This window comes from Egretta garzetta, unplaced genomic scaffold (assembly GCF_000687185.1).
Source record: "Egretta garzetta isolate BGI_Z169 unplaced genomic scaffold, ASM68718v1 scaffold49, whole genome shotgun sequence".
In the NCBI taxonomy this organism is placed as follows: domain Eukaryota; kingdom Metazoa; phylum Chordata; class Aves; order Pelecaniformes; family Ardeidae; genus Egretta; species Egretta garzetta.
Genome location: NW_009260775.1, coordinates 665,436 through 680,240, shown reverse-complemented (window position 1 = coordinate 680,240; position 14,805 = coordinate 665,436). Strand labels below are relative to the sequence as shown.

At 41.4% G+C, this 14,805-nt stretch overlaps 1 protein-coding gene across 1 annotated transcript in view; it reads left to right on the top strand.

Annotated features, from left to right (window-relative positions):
- Window positions 1-14,805, top strand: part of FRMPD4 (FERM and PDZ domain containing 4) — a 119,642-nt gene that overhangs the window by 53,106 nt on the left and 51,731 nt on the right. Inside the window, exon 3 of the mRNA XM_009646341.2 lies at window positions 133-235. Within this exon, the coding sequence (XP_009644636.1) occupies window positions 133-235 (103 nt within the window). The remainder of the gene's footprint in view (window positions 1-132; window positions 236-14,805) is intronic.

The window sequence follows — 14,805 nt, the reverse complement described above, 5'->3', positions numbered from 1 at the left end:
AATAATGTTAAACCTGCCATTAGTTGGGAAAAAACCCAAACCCACTCATAGTGTGTGAACAACAGAGTGTGTCTGTGCATTTACAATGGTCTGCTAACCTGTGCTTTTTTATTTTTTTCCATTTATCTCCAGGCGGCCCTTCTGAAGGAAAGCTTATACCGGGGGATCAGATCATAATGATTAATGATGAGCCAGTCAGCACTGCTCCAAGGGAGAGAGTCATCGACCTTGTCAGGTAGTTGATGCCCTGTCACTTAAACTATGAACCCGGTGGCTTGTCACCTGTGCAGTCATTTGATAATACAGCAAGTCTTGCCTTCTCATGGCTGAGAAAAGAGAAAATAATGTTACTTCAGTCATAATGAAGAATGGTGAAGTGTTTTAGTATTGAAATGAAGTGTTCTCTTCGATGTCCTCTGGGTAGCTGAAAAAATATAATAAGATACTAGAACAGCTCCAGAATACTCAGGTATCAAAAGAGGAATAGTATTCTCCTGGTATTTATTTTTGGTATGGGTTGTTGGAAAGATAATTCCTGGAGCAAGGCAGCTCCGGTCACTGTTGCTGTATTGCTTTTTTTTTTTTTACATGAAGAAAGTTGAGTCAGGTCTGGCTTTATGCAAAGAGGAAAGAAATCATGGTGGGGTGATTTTTGAGAGTCAATGGGTACAACATGTAAGTAGGAATATGTAAGGAAGCGCAAAGAGTGTTTGGGTGGATTGTAGGTAGGTGAGCTTGTGTGAAAACAGCAGGCAGGTCTGTGTAGCTAGGAGGCAGAAAACAAGACAAAAAATTGACTGTGAAGAGTGCAGGAAAGGAGAAATTTCAATATTTATAATGGGATGTAGAAGGAAAGAAAGGACAGGTACTGACAAGTGCTCAGGATGTAGAAAAAGATGTGATGTGGTTCACATGATAAGCTTTGCATTTTGCATAACAAGAAATGGTAGTGCGTTGCACAGAAAAAATGACTAGTAATTATAAAATCAAACATAAACCCAATTATTTTAAATTCCAGTAGCCTGGTAGCTGAACATCAGTTTTGTTTCTATATTTTCCTTCTGATTGGTGTAACTTCTGAATTGGTGGGTTTAGTTGATTCCTGGGAAATCCTCAGGTTTTTATTGTGCTGGTACCTCTCCTCAGAACTGGTAGCTGTCAGTGTTACCCATGTAATTTTTCACATTTGCTTCCAGAAATTTGGGCAGGAGGTGCCAAGATAGTTGTATTCCTCTTGCAGATCACAATTTGAACACATGGGTGCTCATTTGCTGTGAAGCAACCTTCCAAAGGAGATACGGAAATGGTATAAAGATGCCAGCAACACCGATGCTTTTATCTGTGTTAGGCAGGTTTGGGCAAAATACAATACATATTTCAGATTTAAACCTGCACGTCAACTAACAGAAACACAGCAAATTAAGAGGGGACTTCGACACTCTTGCTTTTTGTGGCAAAGAGACCTCACGAATTGCAGGAACTGTCATGTTCCTAATACATTTCTGTCCTATGGTCTGTATTGACCATCAGCATAAGCCTCACAAATGGGTCTTTAATTAATTTTTGATGTCTTTATTTCTTCCCAAAGCTATCATATTGCAGTCTTCATTCTTTCCCTGATTCTTTGATATGTAAGTAATCAGAATTAGGATCTCTATCTCATTCCTCTGCTGCCAGCAATATGTAGTAATAACAACAAGGAAAATAGACTGATTAGGCCTGAGACAAACTGAGTTTATTGCATGGCTGATTCTCTGTCTGCCTTCAAATGAGAAACTGAATGAGAATGTCACCCTTCCCAATTATGTTAACTCCATAGCTAGAGTCTTAAATTGAGTGTTGTTGCATTCCAGGGGAAGCTTTTGGTGACACTTCTCTTACACCATAATTCTAGCTCTTCTCTCAAAATCTATCTGCTGTAGGGATTTTGACAGAGACTCATTTCTTTGAGACTCAGAGTGAAATGTATTGGGGTTGTGTATTACAGCATTTGAAATGAAGAGCTTTCTTTTCATGCCAGTGGGGACAGCTGAAATGATTAGACACTGTCACTGTACAGTCCTGACACCATAGCAGAAGCGATTTTTTTACACCAATGAAATAATGAATCCCTTCTGTATAACAGAAGATTTTCATATGGGTTAGATACATCTGCAACTTTGAAAATGCTTGCTTTCAGCTTTCAGTTGCATGGAAGCCATTTTGAAATCTTGTTTTCCAGCTGGTAGCAGTGTATCTGTGGTCAGCAATGAGTGTGTTTTAGGTGCATAGGTTAGGCAATGGGCATAATCACAAAATCATAGAAGAATTGAGGTGGGATATCTGAAGGTCATCCAGTCTGACCTCTTGCTCAAAGCAAGCTAGTGTCAAAGTTAGATGTGGCTTCCCAGCACTTGTCAAATCAAGTTTTTAATACCTCCAAAGATGGAGATTTCACAACCAGACTGGGCAGATGTTTCAGTTTTTAACCAGTGGGCTTTCAAAGATGATAGAGAGCAGTTTTTACAAGACGTGAGCCAACTCCCTCGGCAGCCTTAGATGCATCTCATCTAGGACCATGGACTTGTGAGTGTCCCTCTTGCCTAAGCAATCCCTAATTCAGTCTTTGTCTACCTCTATTCCCTAAATTCTGCCACTAGGCTTAGGGACCAGGGTAGCAGACCTTGCCACTAAAGACCAAAGCCAAGAAAACATCGAGTACCTCAGCCTTTTCAGTGTCCTTCATTATGTTGCCCACCCCAGCAGTGAGTCCATGTTTCCCTTGGTTTTCACTGCTGATGCAGCTGTAGAGGCCCTTCTTGTTTCCCTTCATGTCCTGTATCGGTTTCGGTGCCAGCTGAGCTTTGCAAACTCCATCCCTGCCTGGCCAGGTAGGGCTTCTCTGTTTCTCCTGGGTAACCTCTCTCCATTTCCATCTCTGGTTGGATTCCATTCTGTGCTGGGTCTCAGTCAGGTGTTCTCTGTGGAGCCACACCGGTGTCCCGCTGTTCCTGCCCACTTCCTTGCGGATTGGAGTAAACCATTCTGGCACTTGGAGAAGGCTCTACATGAAAATCACCCAGCTCTACTGGGCTCTGGCCTGTTGGAGCTGCATCCCTCAGGACCCTGCCCACCAGTTCCCTGGACAATCTGAAGTCTGCTCTTTAGCTTGGAGCCCTCGTCCTCCTTTCCCTCAGAATCTTACATTGTACCATCTCGTGGTCACCACAGCACATCAATGAAAAATTGATATTCCAGCACTGTATTTTTTCTGTGATTGCATGGTCTCTTGCTGATTAGGTATAACAAGGTATATTTTATATTCACAATGTGAAATTCTGTGGCTATTTTTATGCAGCCTTCCCTCAAAGCTTTTTGTAAAGTCAAGAAACGATTTGTCTTTATAATTGCAGGGAGTGTGGAAAAAATTAATCTACTTTCAAAATACAGACGTGAAGATCATAGTATGCCAAACAGAAAAAACCCAATCTGCATGAGGAAAAAAAGGCAGATTTCATAACCAGATGAGCATAATACTTTAACAAGCTCAGCAAGACTCAAAACTTCCAAGCAAAAGTATACACAAATGTTAGATGTTGAGTCAACCTTGATTGTTAAACAGTTTTTGGTGTAATGCAAGATTTAATTGTTTTGTAAGAAAACATTATTGAACATTTACTTATGGAAAGGATTATGCTATTGAAGGAAAAGAAAATGGAAAAGAGAGTTTCTGCTACGGTCTATCTTAAATCCAAAAAATAAAAAAAGACTCTGAACGTCCACCAAGAAGGGTATCTTAAAAATGTCAATCAAATCTTTTTTTCATTAGGAAAAAGCAAGTCCCTAAGCAGTAGATTTGCTTTTTTTCTAAATTTTCCACTAAAAAAGTCAGAGCAGTTTTTTTCAGATTATTTGTTTTTCTTCAGCCCTTTTCCTCTCAGCTCCAAATTCTTTTGTGTACTTTTTACTCCTACAGGATTAGAAATTGTTAGACCGGTCTTTTAAGAAAGTCTGTTTTGTGTAATGGTTTTACTACAGGAAAAGGCAAAAGGATAAAGGGAGCACATAATACAGAAATCGTCACATTGTCTCTTTATTGAATTTTAATATTTTAATTATGTGTGTGCTTTCTAAACATTCATTACTGAAAATAAGCTTCCTCAAGTAGAAAACTGTATTAAAGCCACGTCTGCTGACTCCAGGGGGTACTAAGCAGGAACCTGGCGAAAGATTTAGGTTTGTTTTTTAAGAATTGAGGGATACTGTTGTATCCTAGGAGGTCTCAGGTCTGGAGATTATTGAGGATATTCATTATAAATATCCCCTGTAGGTCATTCTCATTCATCTAATTTTTTGGCTCTGCTTTACTAGCAACATTTAATTAGTGTTCAAGTTGTCCTTTGAAAGGCAAGGTTGCAGAAATGTGAATACAGTATGGTTTGCAGACAAAATACATAAAGACTTATTATTTCTAGGTAATGTTCAATGGCTTTTGCACCATATTATCTTCTCCTGAGCTATTTTCAAGCACAAACCCAGAAGTCATGTTTATGGTTTCCCTTACAAAGGGAGGTCACCTTTATGACCATCACTTATGGCTGCAGTCTAGATGTGTTCCATTCAAGACAGAAAGTTATTGAAGTTGGAAAGAGAGGAAGAAACAGGTCTGGTTTTCTAAACGTATGGTTACAGTCTAGGCAAGGAGCAAGCAAACAGAATACTAAAGAAAGAAGATGTATTTGATGTGCAGTCAGCTCAAAATTGTAGCAGGAGCTACTTATCTTGGTTTTCTTTTACTGTTGATACAGATTCTGTGACTTAAAGCTTTTCACACATACAATAAGTACTTTGAGAAAACATTAAAGTCATTGCACAATGTAGCAATTTTTTGCACGTTTGAAGGTGAGCCACAATGCAAACCTGACATATTAGAAGGTGTATTAATGTACTGTATCAATTAATCGGTTGTTCAGAGGTGTGTGTATTTCATAAACATTGGTTAATGTTAAATTTGTATCTTTTTAAGAATCAGTTTGACCAAGCAAATCTTCTTTTAAAACACTTAAAGAAATATATCTACCATATATACCATATACCTACCAGGCCCCATCCCTGGAAGCATTCAAGGCCAGGTTGGATGAGGCTCTGAGCAACCTTATCTAGTTAGTGGTGTCTCTGCTCACTGCAGGGGTCTTGGACTAGATGGCCTCTAGGGGTCCCTTCCAACCCAAAACATTCTATGATTCTATGATAATTTGCCTTATAATGCATTTATAGGTAATTTCTATAACATGAATGAATCACTTGATTATCTTAGATTGTACTGAGTATGCATTAGTCTACAAGGATCCCAACATATGTAAAATGTCTTTTTATTTAGCAAGCCATTTTACTGAAATTTTAAGTTACACACAGATTAACTGCTTACCCCATAAAGCAAGCTCTGAGTAGGGCACGGTAGTGGTCTTTTGTTCATACGTCAATTAAAATAGTTACCCAGGCAGCTTGTGAGTAGAGAAGGGCACCCGAAAAAGGTGATCTGAGATACTTGTTTTGGAATAAACTACCCTGTTGCAGAAAGCTTTATTTATGGATTGGCTAAAGAAGGAGCACAGAAAACTATCTTAGAATAGAAACCTGACTTCTAAGTTGCTAAATTAGGCTAGATTAGTCTGTTCCTTGAAACTGTAACAGCGGTAAATTAGTATTTGTCGTCCTGTGGAATTACACTGAAAGAATTCGATTGCAAAGTGAGAACAGGAAAAGGTGAAATTCATTAAGGGCTTTTCTTTCCTGTTGGCTCTATTTTCTATTTAAGATAAATGAGTCAAAAACCTTTCTGAAATAACTCTTGCTTTGGCAAGTTAATTGTCACGGCAATTTTTCATCAAGAGGATCTGGAGGATTCTTTCAATTCTGTAGTAGAATTTCTGTTTTAATTTTGTACTACTGTGAGACTGGAGAGAAGGAACCCTCCAGGATTTCAGGCTGCATGTTGCATTTTAAGTGCTAACATGAATTTAATCAATACTGACCCTTCTCACCATCATCATGGAGTGGATGAGGATTCTGTCTCTGCCATTTGACTCTGTGCGTGTCAGGGGACCAGTTTGCCTTCTCTGCATCATCACAGCTAAATGCAAGTGCAAAAGGGAGCTCAGTGGCAGTGTCTGTCATCATCATCTTCTCACAGCAGCTGAAAATACCACTTTTCAAATGTAATTTCTGTCTTTAGGCTTAGACTGTTTCATATATTAGATCAAGCAATTTTGGTGGACTTGGTATTAAAGACCTTCTTCATCAACATCATAGATAAAAATATCAAGCATACTAAGCCATTAGCTGTGATACTGCTTAGCAACTGAGGATCTTGAAACCTGCTTTTCCTGAAAAACCAGGACCTTCTAATCTGAAGGTACTCCATTATACTCACAGTTCAGTATATAAATCCAGAGGCTATCACCATTTTGTATCAGGCCTTGATCTATGAATTGCTAGTGTTTCGGGGTTTTAGATACATAATGCAGAACAGAGTACAAAACGTTGGACCAAATTATCTGTATGAGTTTTACAAGTGACATTGTCATGGTTTAACCCCAACCAGCAACTAAGTACCACCCAGCCACTCGCTCACTTCCCCCCGGTGGGATGGGGGAGAGAATCAGAAGGGTAGAAGTGAGGAAACTGGTGGATTGAGATAAAGTCAGTTTAATAGGTAAAGCAAAAGCCATGCACACAAGCAAAGCAAAGCAAGGAATTTATTCTCTGCTTCCCACGGACTCAGCCATCTCCAGGAAAGCAGGGCTCCATCACGCATAACGGTGACTTGGGAAGACAAACGCCGTCACTCCGAACATCCCCCCCTTCCTTCTTCTTCCCCCAGCTTTATGTGCTGAGCATGATGACGTATGGTCTGGAATAGCCCTTTGGCCAGTTGGGGTCAGCTGTCCTGGCTGTGCCCCCTCACAGCTCCTGATGCCCCTGGCAGAGCAGGGGAAGCTGAAAAGTCCTTGACTGGTGTAAGCACTGCTCAGCAACAACCAAAACATCAGGGTGTTATCAGCGTTATTCTCATCCTAAACCCAAACCACAGCACTTATGCCAGCTACTAGGAAGCAAATTAACTCTGTCCCAGGTGAAAGCAGCACATTTTCCACACCTTATTCCATACCATTAATGTAATGCTCAGGTCTCACACTATCCAATATACTCTCATTACCCACCACCTCCTTCCCATCCTTTGATATAATACACAGATATCATTCCCCTAATCTGTGGACCACCCCTGTAAAATGTCTTTAGAATGTCCACAAATGTCCACGCAATGTCCACTGAGTTCATTTAGTCCATGACTTAGGGCTCCATCTCCTATGGTGGTCACTCAGGACAGGAGAGGCAGTGTTGCTGCGTGGAGTTACTGGGCACCAAAGCCAGCTCAGGTCGGGTCACTGCTGCACTTGCACAGCTTCTTGTAAGGCTCCTCCTCCATTGATTCAGGTGGTTCCTGCTATAGTCATTCCCACAACATGCAAACTCAAGTCATGGGTTACAACAATTTAAAGGTGTTTCCATTACAGTCTCATTACATCAATGGAGATAAGCTTTCTGCTGGGAGATTTAATGAGCTACCTCTAATCAGCTGCCCCAAACATAGAGCTGGGAGTCTGGATATCGGAACTCCATTCCTATCTGACTTGAGAGGTGTTGTTAGGAGTATATCTTCTACCTTTTGAGGTGTTTCTGCAACATAATACAGAGATAACTTAAGTACTTTAAATCAGCTGCTGCAATCTAATTGTGAGAGCACAGATTTAGTATTGTCTGCCTTTGTTCCTGGCTGCCGTGGTGAGGTGCTTCTGATACTCGAGCTAATATATTGAGAGCTAATTCAGATTTCTAGATTTGAATGATTAATCTGTAATATGGTTTCAGAAATGCTTCCCACCTTTTCAAAGGTTAAAAGGTTTCAAAGAGTTAAGCTGAGTTGAAAACTGTACAAAGGTATTGTTATTGTTAAAATCAATACCAGCTATGGAAATTGTTCTCTTTTAAATCCATTGTATGTGTGAAAGCATGCACTCTCATATCCTTGCTCTGTTCTTAGCAGAAAGTTGTCTGACATGGTTTAGACAGGTTTAGGCTCAATAATTCAAATGTTTGGAATGCTGAGAACTTAATTTGTAAGTTTCTTTTCATGTTCACCATGGTGGATGCCCCCTGGAGTTAGCAAGTCTAGGGTGTTTTTGAAATTCCAAGGCTTGATGTGTCATCATCTTACCCTGTTATCCTCTAAAAAGGGGAGTCAGCCGTTTGAATTTCAGGTCAGCTGTTCCATAACAAGTCGCTTTATGGTAACTGAATGCAAGGGTATGGACAGAGATGTGGAACAGCTGTGCCCAAAACACAAGAAACTGTACAAAATGCCTTCTTCAGATGTGAACCAGCAAATGTCGTTCTCATTAGCTTGTTCTGACAAGCACGCCTACCGCTTTTCATACAGCTAAACAAAAGCATTGGCTTGTCTGCATGGAGGATTTACTTTGAAGCCAGATGTACTGGTGTGAATGTTTCAACGTAATTGTTTTCATGTAAAGTCATACAATTGAACACCCAGCTTCAAGTTTATGATGAATTAACCCTTCCACATGATTGGTTTCCTCTATATTGCATCCTCTGCAAGAGATGTTTGTCCTTCTTTGTGCTGTCGCTGCAAGCCCCATGCAACGGAGGATTACTTCTTGTTGGAATATGTAGCAGGAGGTACCTAAAAATCTCATGTCCTGTGTTTGGAGCAGGGCGGGCTAGAGAGGAGGTTGCAAACCACAGAAATCTCATGGTTTCTCTTTCCTGACCCCATTATCTGCCTCTTTTGGGATAACATTTCCAAATCCAAAGATTACGTCAGGCAAGCCAGCCCTCCACATCGTGCTGTTGGTACTTGAATAATTATTCTGTGGCTTGTGTGGATGCCTTGAGGACATTACTACAGGACAGCTACACTTACACAAGGCAAGCACTGTGATATAGAGCAGTTTAATCAGCAGAAAGCAGAAAACAGGAAGGAAGACAAGACAGAGACAGCTTCAGGAGCTTGCTTAGGAACTGCTAGTCTGTGCGGAACAGTTTCTGGGCTTGGCAAAGCAGTATGGGCTGACAGGAGAGGATTGTGCTGTCTGTCTGGGGCTGCCAGCAAGGAGTGACTGTGAAGTATGAAGATGACAGAGATGCCTTCACCACCGCATGCACAGAACTCACAGAGCAACTCTGCCCTTCCAGAAGTGTGTGGCTGCCCTTGCTGGGAAGTTTACAACACCCTCATCCTGCGTGGTAGGATGATAAGGAGAGTGACTGGGAAATGAGTAAAACCCTACTCAGAGCAAAGTGTCATGGCGAGGTCTTGGTAACTCATGGTCCATTGGTATAACAGTCTAATTTTGATGAATTGTGTAATGGAAAGATGAGTCAGGAGTTCCTGAAGATGGCGAGACCTTATCTCTGGACTAGATGATCTCCCGAGGTCCGTTCCAACCCTTGCCATTCTGTGATTTCTGTGAAGTGCATTCTCTTTCTTGCTTCCCTCCAGTAAGGATAATTTTGTGACTCAGAGTGTCTCTTAGCAGTTGGTAGTATAATGTAATTGGAATAGAAATGTTGTAGGGACTTCTGTGCTGGTTGTTGGACTAGAAAACTTAGAACACAGAATTAGATCATATTTTAATTTAGTAATAGTACAGCCAACAAGGACTCCCAAAATTGCCAAGAGATCAAGTATCTACATCTATCGTACATTATCTGATATGCCCAATCAGAAGATTAGTTAAAAGGGAATTTTTACATATTCTGACTCATTAGTGCCCAAAGTGAGATTCTTCAGTTAACTATTACCACTGATTGGGATGACTCTGGTGGAAGGTCAAAGGTTAAAACCAGTTTCTCATTAAACAAAGGATCTGAGACAAAAACTAGTAGAGAATAAAAATGGCTAAAAGTAAATTCACCTTAAAAAAATACTGAATGCTTCAAAAGGCAGCTTAACACAGGAGATTTCTGTAGGATTTATTAGTCAACTCTTCCTGGTTTGATTTCTGATGTGAAAATTGATCACATGTAATTTATTACAAGCAACACATGAAAAATAGTGTAAGAGAACCATTCTAGCTTCCACTTTAGTTTTTTTTAGGCTTTTTCCCAAAGATATCATTCTCTGTTTGACTTTTTGCTTGACTTGAAACATCCAAGTCTTCACAGACCTCCTGGAAGCAGCAACAGCAATAGGGGAAAGATGAATCACGTGTATTTCACAGCAGGTGACTTCCAAAGGATGTTGGTCTTAGTCTTACTTTGTCTTCATCTGAGAAACCAAGAGAAACTGGTTCTGAAAAACCAAGAAGTAAAAAATATTAAAACAGAGACTGCAGAGATAAACCTAGAGACTGCAGAGATAAACCCGGATTGCCATCAACCTCCGCTACCCCACAGGCATATTTCTTACATAGTATGTGCTGAAATGTTAATTGTTCTGTTAGCTCCTATTCCTCTTCATACAGACTAAAGCTTAATGTATTTTACTTACTGCACAAGGGAAAATCCCTGTAGTCCACTGTCCATATTGTTAAATAAAGTAATCCAGCTTGGTTGGAGGTTTAGTTAAAACCAAATTTGTACAGCTTATGAATCAAACAAAACTCCAGGAGAGGAGAAGGTCTTGTCATCTTATATCATAGAACTTACCCATTTTATGATGCTCGCTTCAGCTTTTCAGCAGGTCTGTTACTCAGAAAGCAATACGCAAAAAGGCAGTTCTTCTGCAAGGGAAGAAAATGGTTGCTATAGCAGTTTAAAATCCTTGAGGTCATCTGTATTTCATAAAAACCGTAGGAGTCATGAGGTTTAATTGTTGCACTAAAATCTTTGTTCCATACGTTGTCTTTCTGCTCAATATTCTTTTCTATGCGTCATTACAGTGTGCCTGAGACTTAAAAGGAAAATATCATCTGCCTAGGAGTTTATCAAGAATAATAGCAACAACTCTCAATTTTGGAAGACAGCAAAAATTAAAACTATTCATTAATTGAGTATGTCCAGTTTCTTTTTAATTCTTTATCTTGTGTCATTCTCCTTACTGCTCAATTTTACATGGAAATTATACTTTTGTGACCAGACATACCCTTTTGTTCTGCATTTTATCTGAAATTCTGTTTGTGTTCAAAGCCTTTAATTAAATATTAGAACAAATGCGTTAGTAAAGATACCGCTTTTTTCTCCTTAAAAAGTACTGAAACAATTTCTTAGTGTTCTACACCAATTATAGTCACGTTACAGTGTCCAGCAGGCTTGTGGAGTTCATTAATAATTCATAAAAACTGCTGTGGGTTTAAGGAAGTAGCTATACCACATATTGACATATGGGAGTGAGAGAAAACTCAACACACTCTTTTGCAACCATTTTTTTGTTGGAGAAAGAGAAGAATGTATTCTATATGCTCTGAGATACATAGACTTGATGATACAGTTTGCTAATGTAAGTCTTAGGGCTGCTTATTGGATAAATAACATATCATAAGCATGATGTCTTCTGCATAGTATGCCTTCTCCACTTCTATGTATGCATTGCATATGTTTGTATGTATGTACAGAGAGAGAGAGGAATGTGATTCATAAAGCTTTATTATCATGGATTTGGATGTGTGCGTTACTTAGAAATGAGAACCTGAGGTTCTGCAGCTCATTTAAACCAAAACCTTATCAAGATGTTATATATGATTTGTAGAGCCGATCTGTTACAACGACAGTTGTGTTAGAGAGTTTTAAAATATTTATTTGAAATATTTCCTGTATCTCTACCTAAAAGTGATAAATAAGAAGTGCCAATTCTGGCATCATTCTGATTCTCTCCAGTATTAAAAACTCTTGTCTCATTTCTGTTTTACTAGGAAAATACATGTTAAAATAGAGAATGATGGGAACATAGGGGGTTTTTTTATAACCCTTATCATTTTTTGAGTATTACTACTGGGGGGGTTTTTGGGGGTAGAATATTAGTGTTCATAGCATATACAGGTTAGTTATAGATATAGGTATGTATGCTGCATATATTTTTCTAAAGATACCTAATACAGTTAATTTAATTCCTTTGGGGATTGCCTCACCCACAGGAGAGGCTGTGGGTGTCATGAAGCTTTTGTAAGTCAGACAGCAACAGCCGGAGCTACAGCTCCTGTGAGACACTGAGGAGTTCGGGAGGGCAGAGCTAGAGGTCAGCGTGATCCAAAGGTGAGCGTGATCCAAGGCAAAGCTGGTACTTCAGGCTGACAAACTAAGCACGTCAGTTTTATAATGGAATCATAGAATGATAGAATAGTTTGGGTTGGAAGGGATCTTTAAATGTCATCTAGTCCAACCCCCCTGTAGTGAGCAGGGACATCTTCAATGAGATCAGGTTGCTCAGAGCCCCGTCCAATCTGGCCTTGAGTGTTTCCAGGGATGGGGCATCTACCACCTCTCTGAGCAACCTGTTCCAGTGTTTCACCACCCTCATTGTAAAGAATTTCTTCCTTATATCTAGTCTGAATCTACCCTCTTTTAGTTTAAAATCATTACCCCTTGTCCTATTGCAACAGGCCCTGCTAAAAACTTTGTCCCCATCTTTCTTATAAGCCCCCTATAGGTACTGAAAGGCGGCAATCAGGTCTCCCCGCAGCCTTCTCTTCTCCAGGCTGAACAACCCCAACTCTCTCAGCCTGTCCTCATAGGAAAGGTGCTCCAGCCCTTGGATCATTTTTGTGGCCCTCCTCTGGACCCACTCCAACAGGCACATCTCCTTCTTGTGCTGAGGGCTCCAGAGCTGGATGCAAGGCTCCAGGTGAGGTCTCACCAGAGCAGAGTAGAGGGGCAGAATCACCTCCCTCGACCTGCTGGCCACCCTGCTTTTGATGCAGCCCAGGGTACGGTTGGCCTTCTGGGCTGTCAGCGCACATTGCCGGCTCATGGCCGGCTTTTCATCCACCAGCACCCCCAAGTCCCTCTTGGCAGAGCTCCTCTCGATCCTTTCATTCCCCCAGCCTGTACTGATACTGGGCATTGCCCTAACCCAGGTACAGGAACTTGCACTTGGCCTTGTACTTCATGAGATTGACACAGGCCCACTTCTCAAGCTTGTCCAGGTCCTTCTGGATGGCATCCCTTCCCTCAGGCATGTCAACCGCACCACTCAGCTTGGTGTTGTTGGCAAACTTGCTGAGGGTGCACCCAATCCCACTGTCTATGTCACTGATGAAGATATTAAATGGTACTGGTCCTAATACGGACCCCTGGGGGACACCACTTGTCATTGTTCTCCATCTGATAATTGAGTTGTTGGCCACTACTCTCTGAATGCAACCATCCAATCAATTCCTCATCCACTGAACAGCCCACCCATCAAATCCATCTCTCCAGTTTAGGGAGAAGGATGTTGTGGGGGACTGTGTCCAGTTAGATGACATTCGTGGCTCTTCCCTTGTCCACTGATGTAGTCATTCCATCATAGAAAGCCATTAGGTTGGTCAGGAAGGCCTTGCCCTCGGTCAAGCCTTGCTGGCTGTCACAAATGACCTCCCTGTCCTCCATGTGCCTTAAGTTGTTACAGATGTAGCAAAAATACTGCTGAAGATACTGAGCCTCCCTCACTATCCTGAAGCAAAACCTCTCAGCTTTTTCTGTCCTTACGGTGGTGTCCACAACAGTGCAGCAGACTCTCGTATTTCCAGGATTTTACTAGTGAAGAATTTCGGGGGCTGTATCATGAGAAAACCGCTGCTGGTGGGTCATGAAACCCAGGTGTCCACCCACTGAGGTTGTGGACAAAATACCACGTCTGCCCTCTGACAGGGGCCATGTACTCATCCTTGTCTCACTCCAGCTCACAGCACTGTACACTCAAAGAGCAGTGGTCAGCTCCCAAGCAGGCGGAAACATATCTTGGCCAAGAGAGTGGTAGAGCCCAGGACCTTCAAGATCGTGCTCTCCAACCCCTGTGCTGAGAGGCTGCATGGGCAGCGTGCAGAGGGACCTTTGGGAAATGGGACTGTAAGACCAAGGAAGAAAGACGAGCCATGGGAAAGGGGAGGTGATTGGGGAGATCATGGGAGAAGGTTGCATATAGGGCATGAAGGTTAACATACATGGTGCCTACCTCTCAGAGACAGTCCTGCTATCAGTTGTACATTTTGGCTGGGGGATGGCCATCCTTCATGGTTCAGTCTTTGTGGGCTGACTTCCTTGCAAGCTGCTGATGATGCATCACATTTGGTAGAGCAGCCTCAAAGAAATCCTGTGGTGCCTGTCATCTTGTAGCTAACCGTCTATGCAGAGTGGCGTTGCAGTGACCGCACACTGGGTCTTCCCACCTCTAGCTGATGGCACCACTGTCACATGGCAATAGCTGGCCAAAATTCCAGAAGTTCCAAAATTTAGGGAAAGGAGCTTTGGAAGTCGTGCACTGGCGTTACAAGGCAGGTGCTACTTCCCGGCACAGTGTGTGGAATATGGCCTCTGGTAGTAAAAGCTTTGCTTCAGAAGAAGCCTGGCCAAGGTGAAGCACAGGGTGGATGGGCCTGTTGCTCAGAGCAAGTGAATTAAAGCTGTTATTGTGAGCATTCCTGTCTTGATCCCCTTGGCTCGCAGAACTGAAGCTCAGCCTAGGGTGAAACTACCAGAGGCTGTTAAGAGGCAGCATTTTGTGCCTCAGCTTGCCATTGAGTTAAATAATTAATTGAATCTGACCTTTCAGAGCAGTAGGTTGTAGCTAACAGAATGAATATAAAAAGGATATAAAAAGAAAACTAA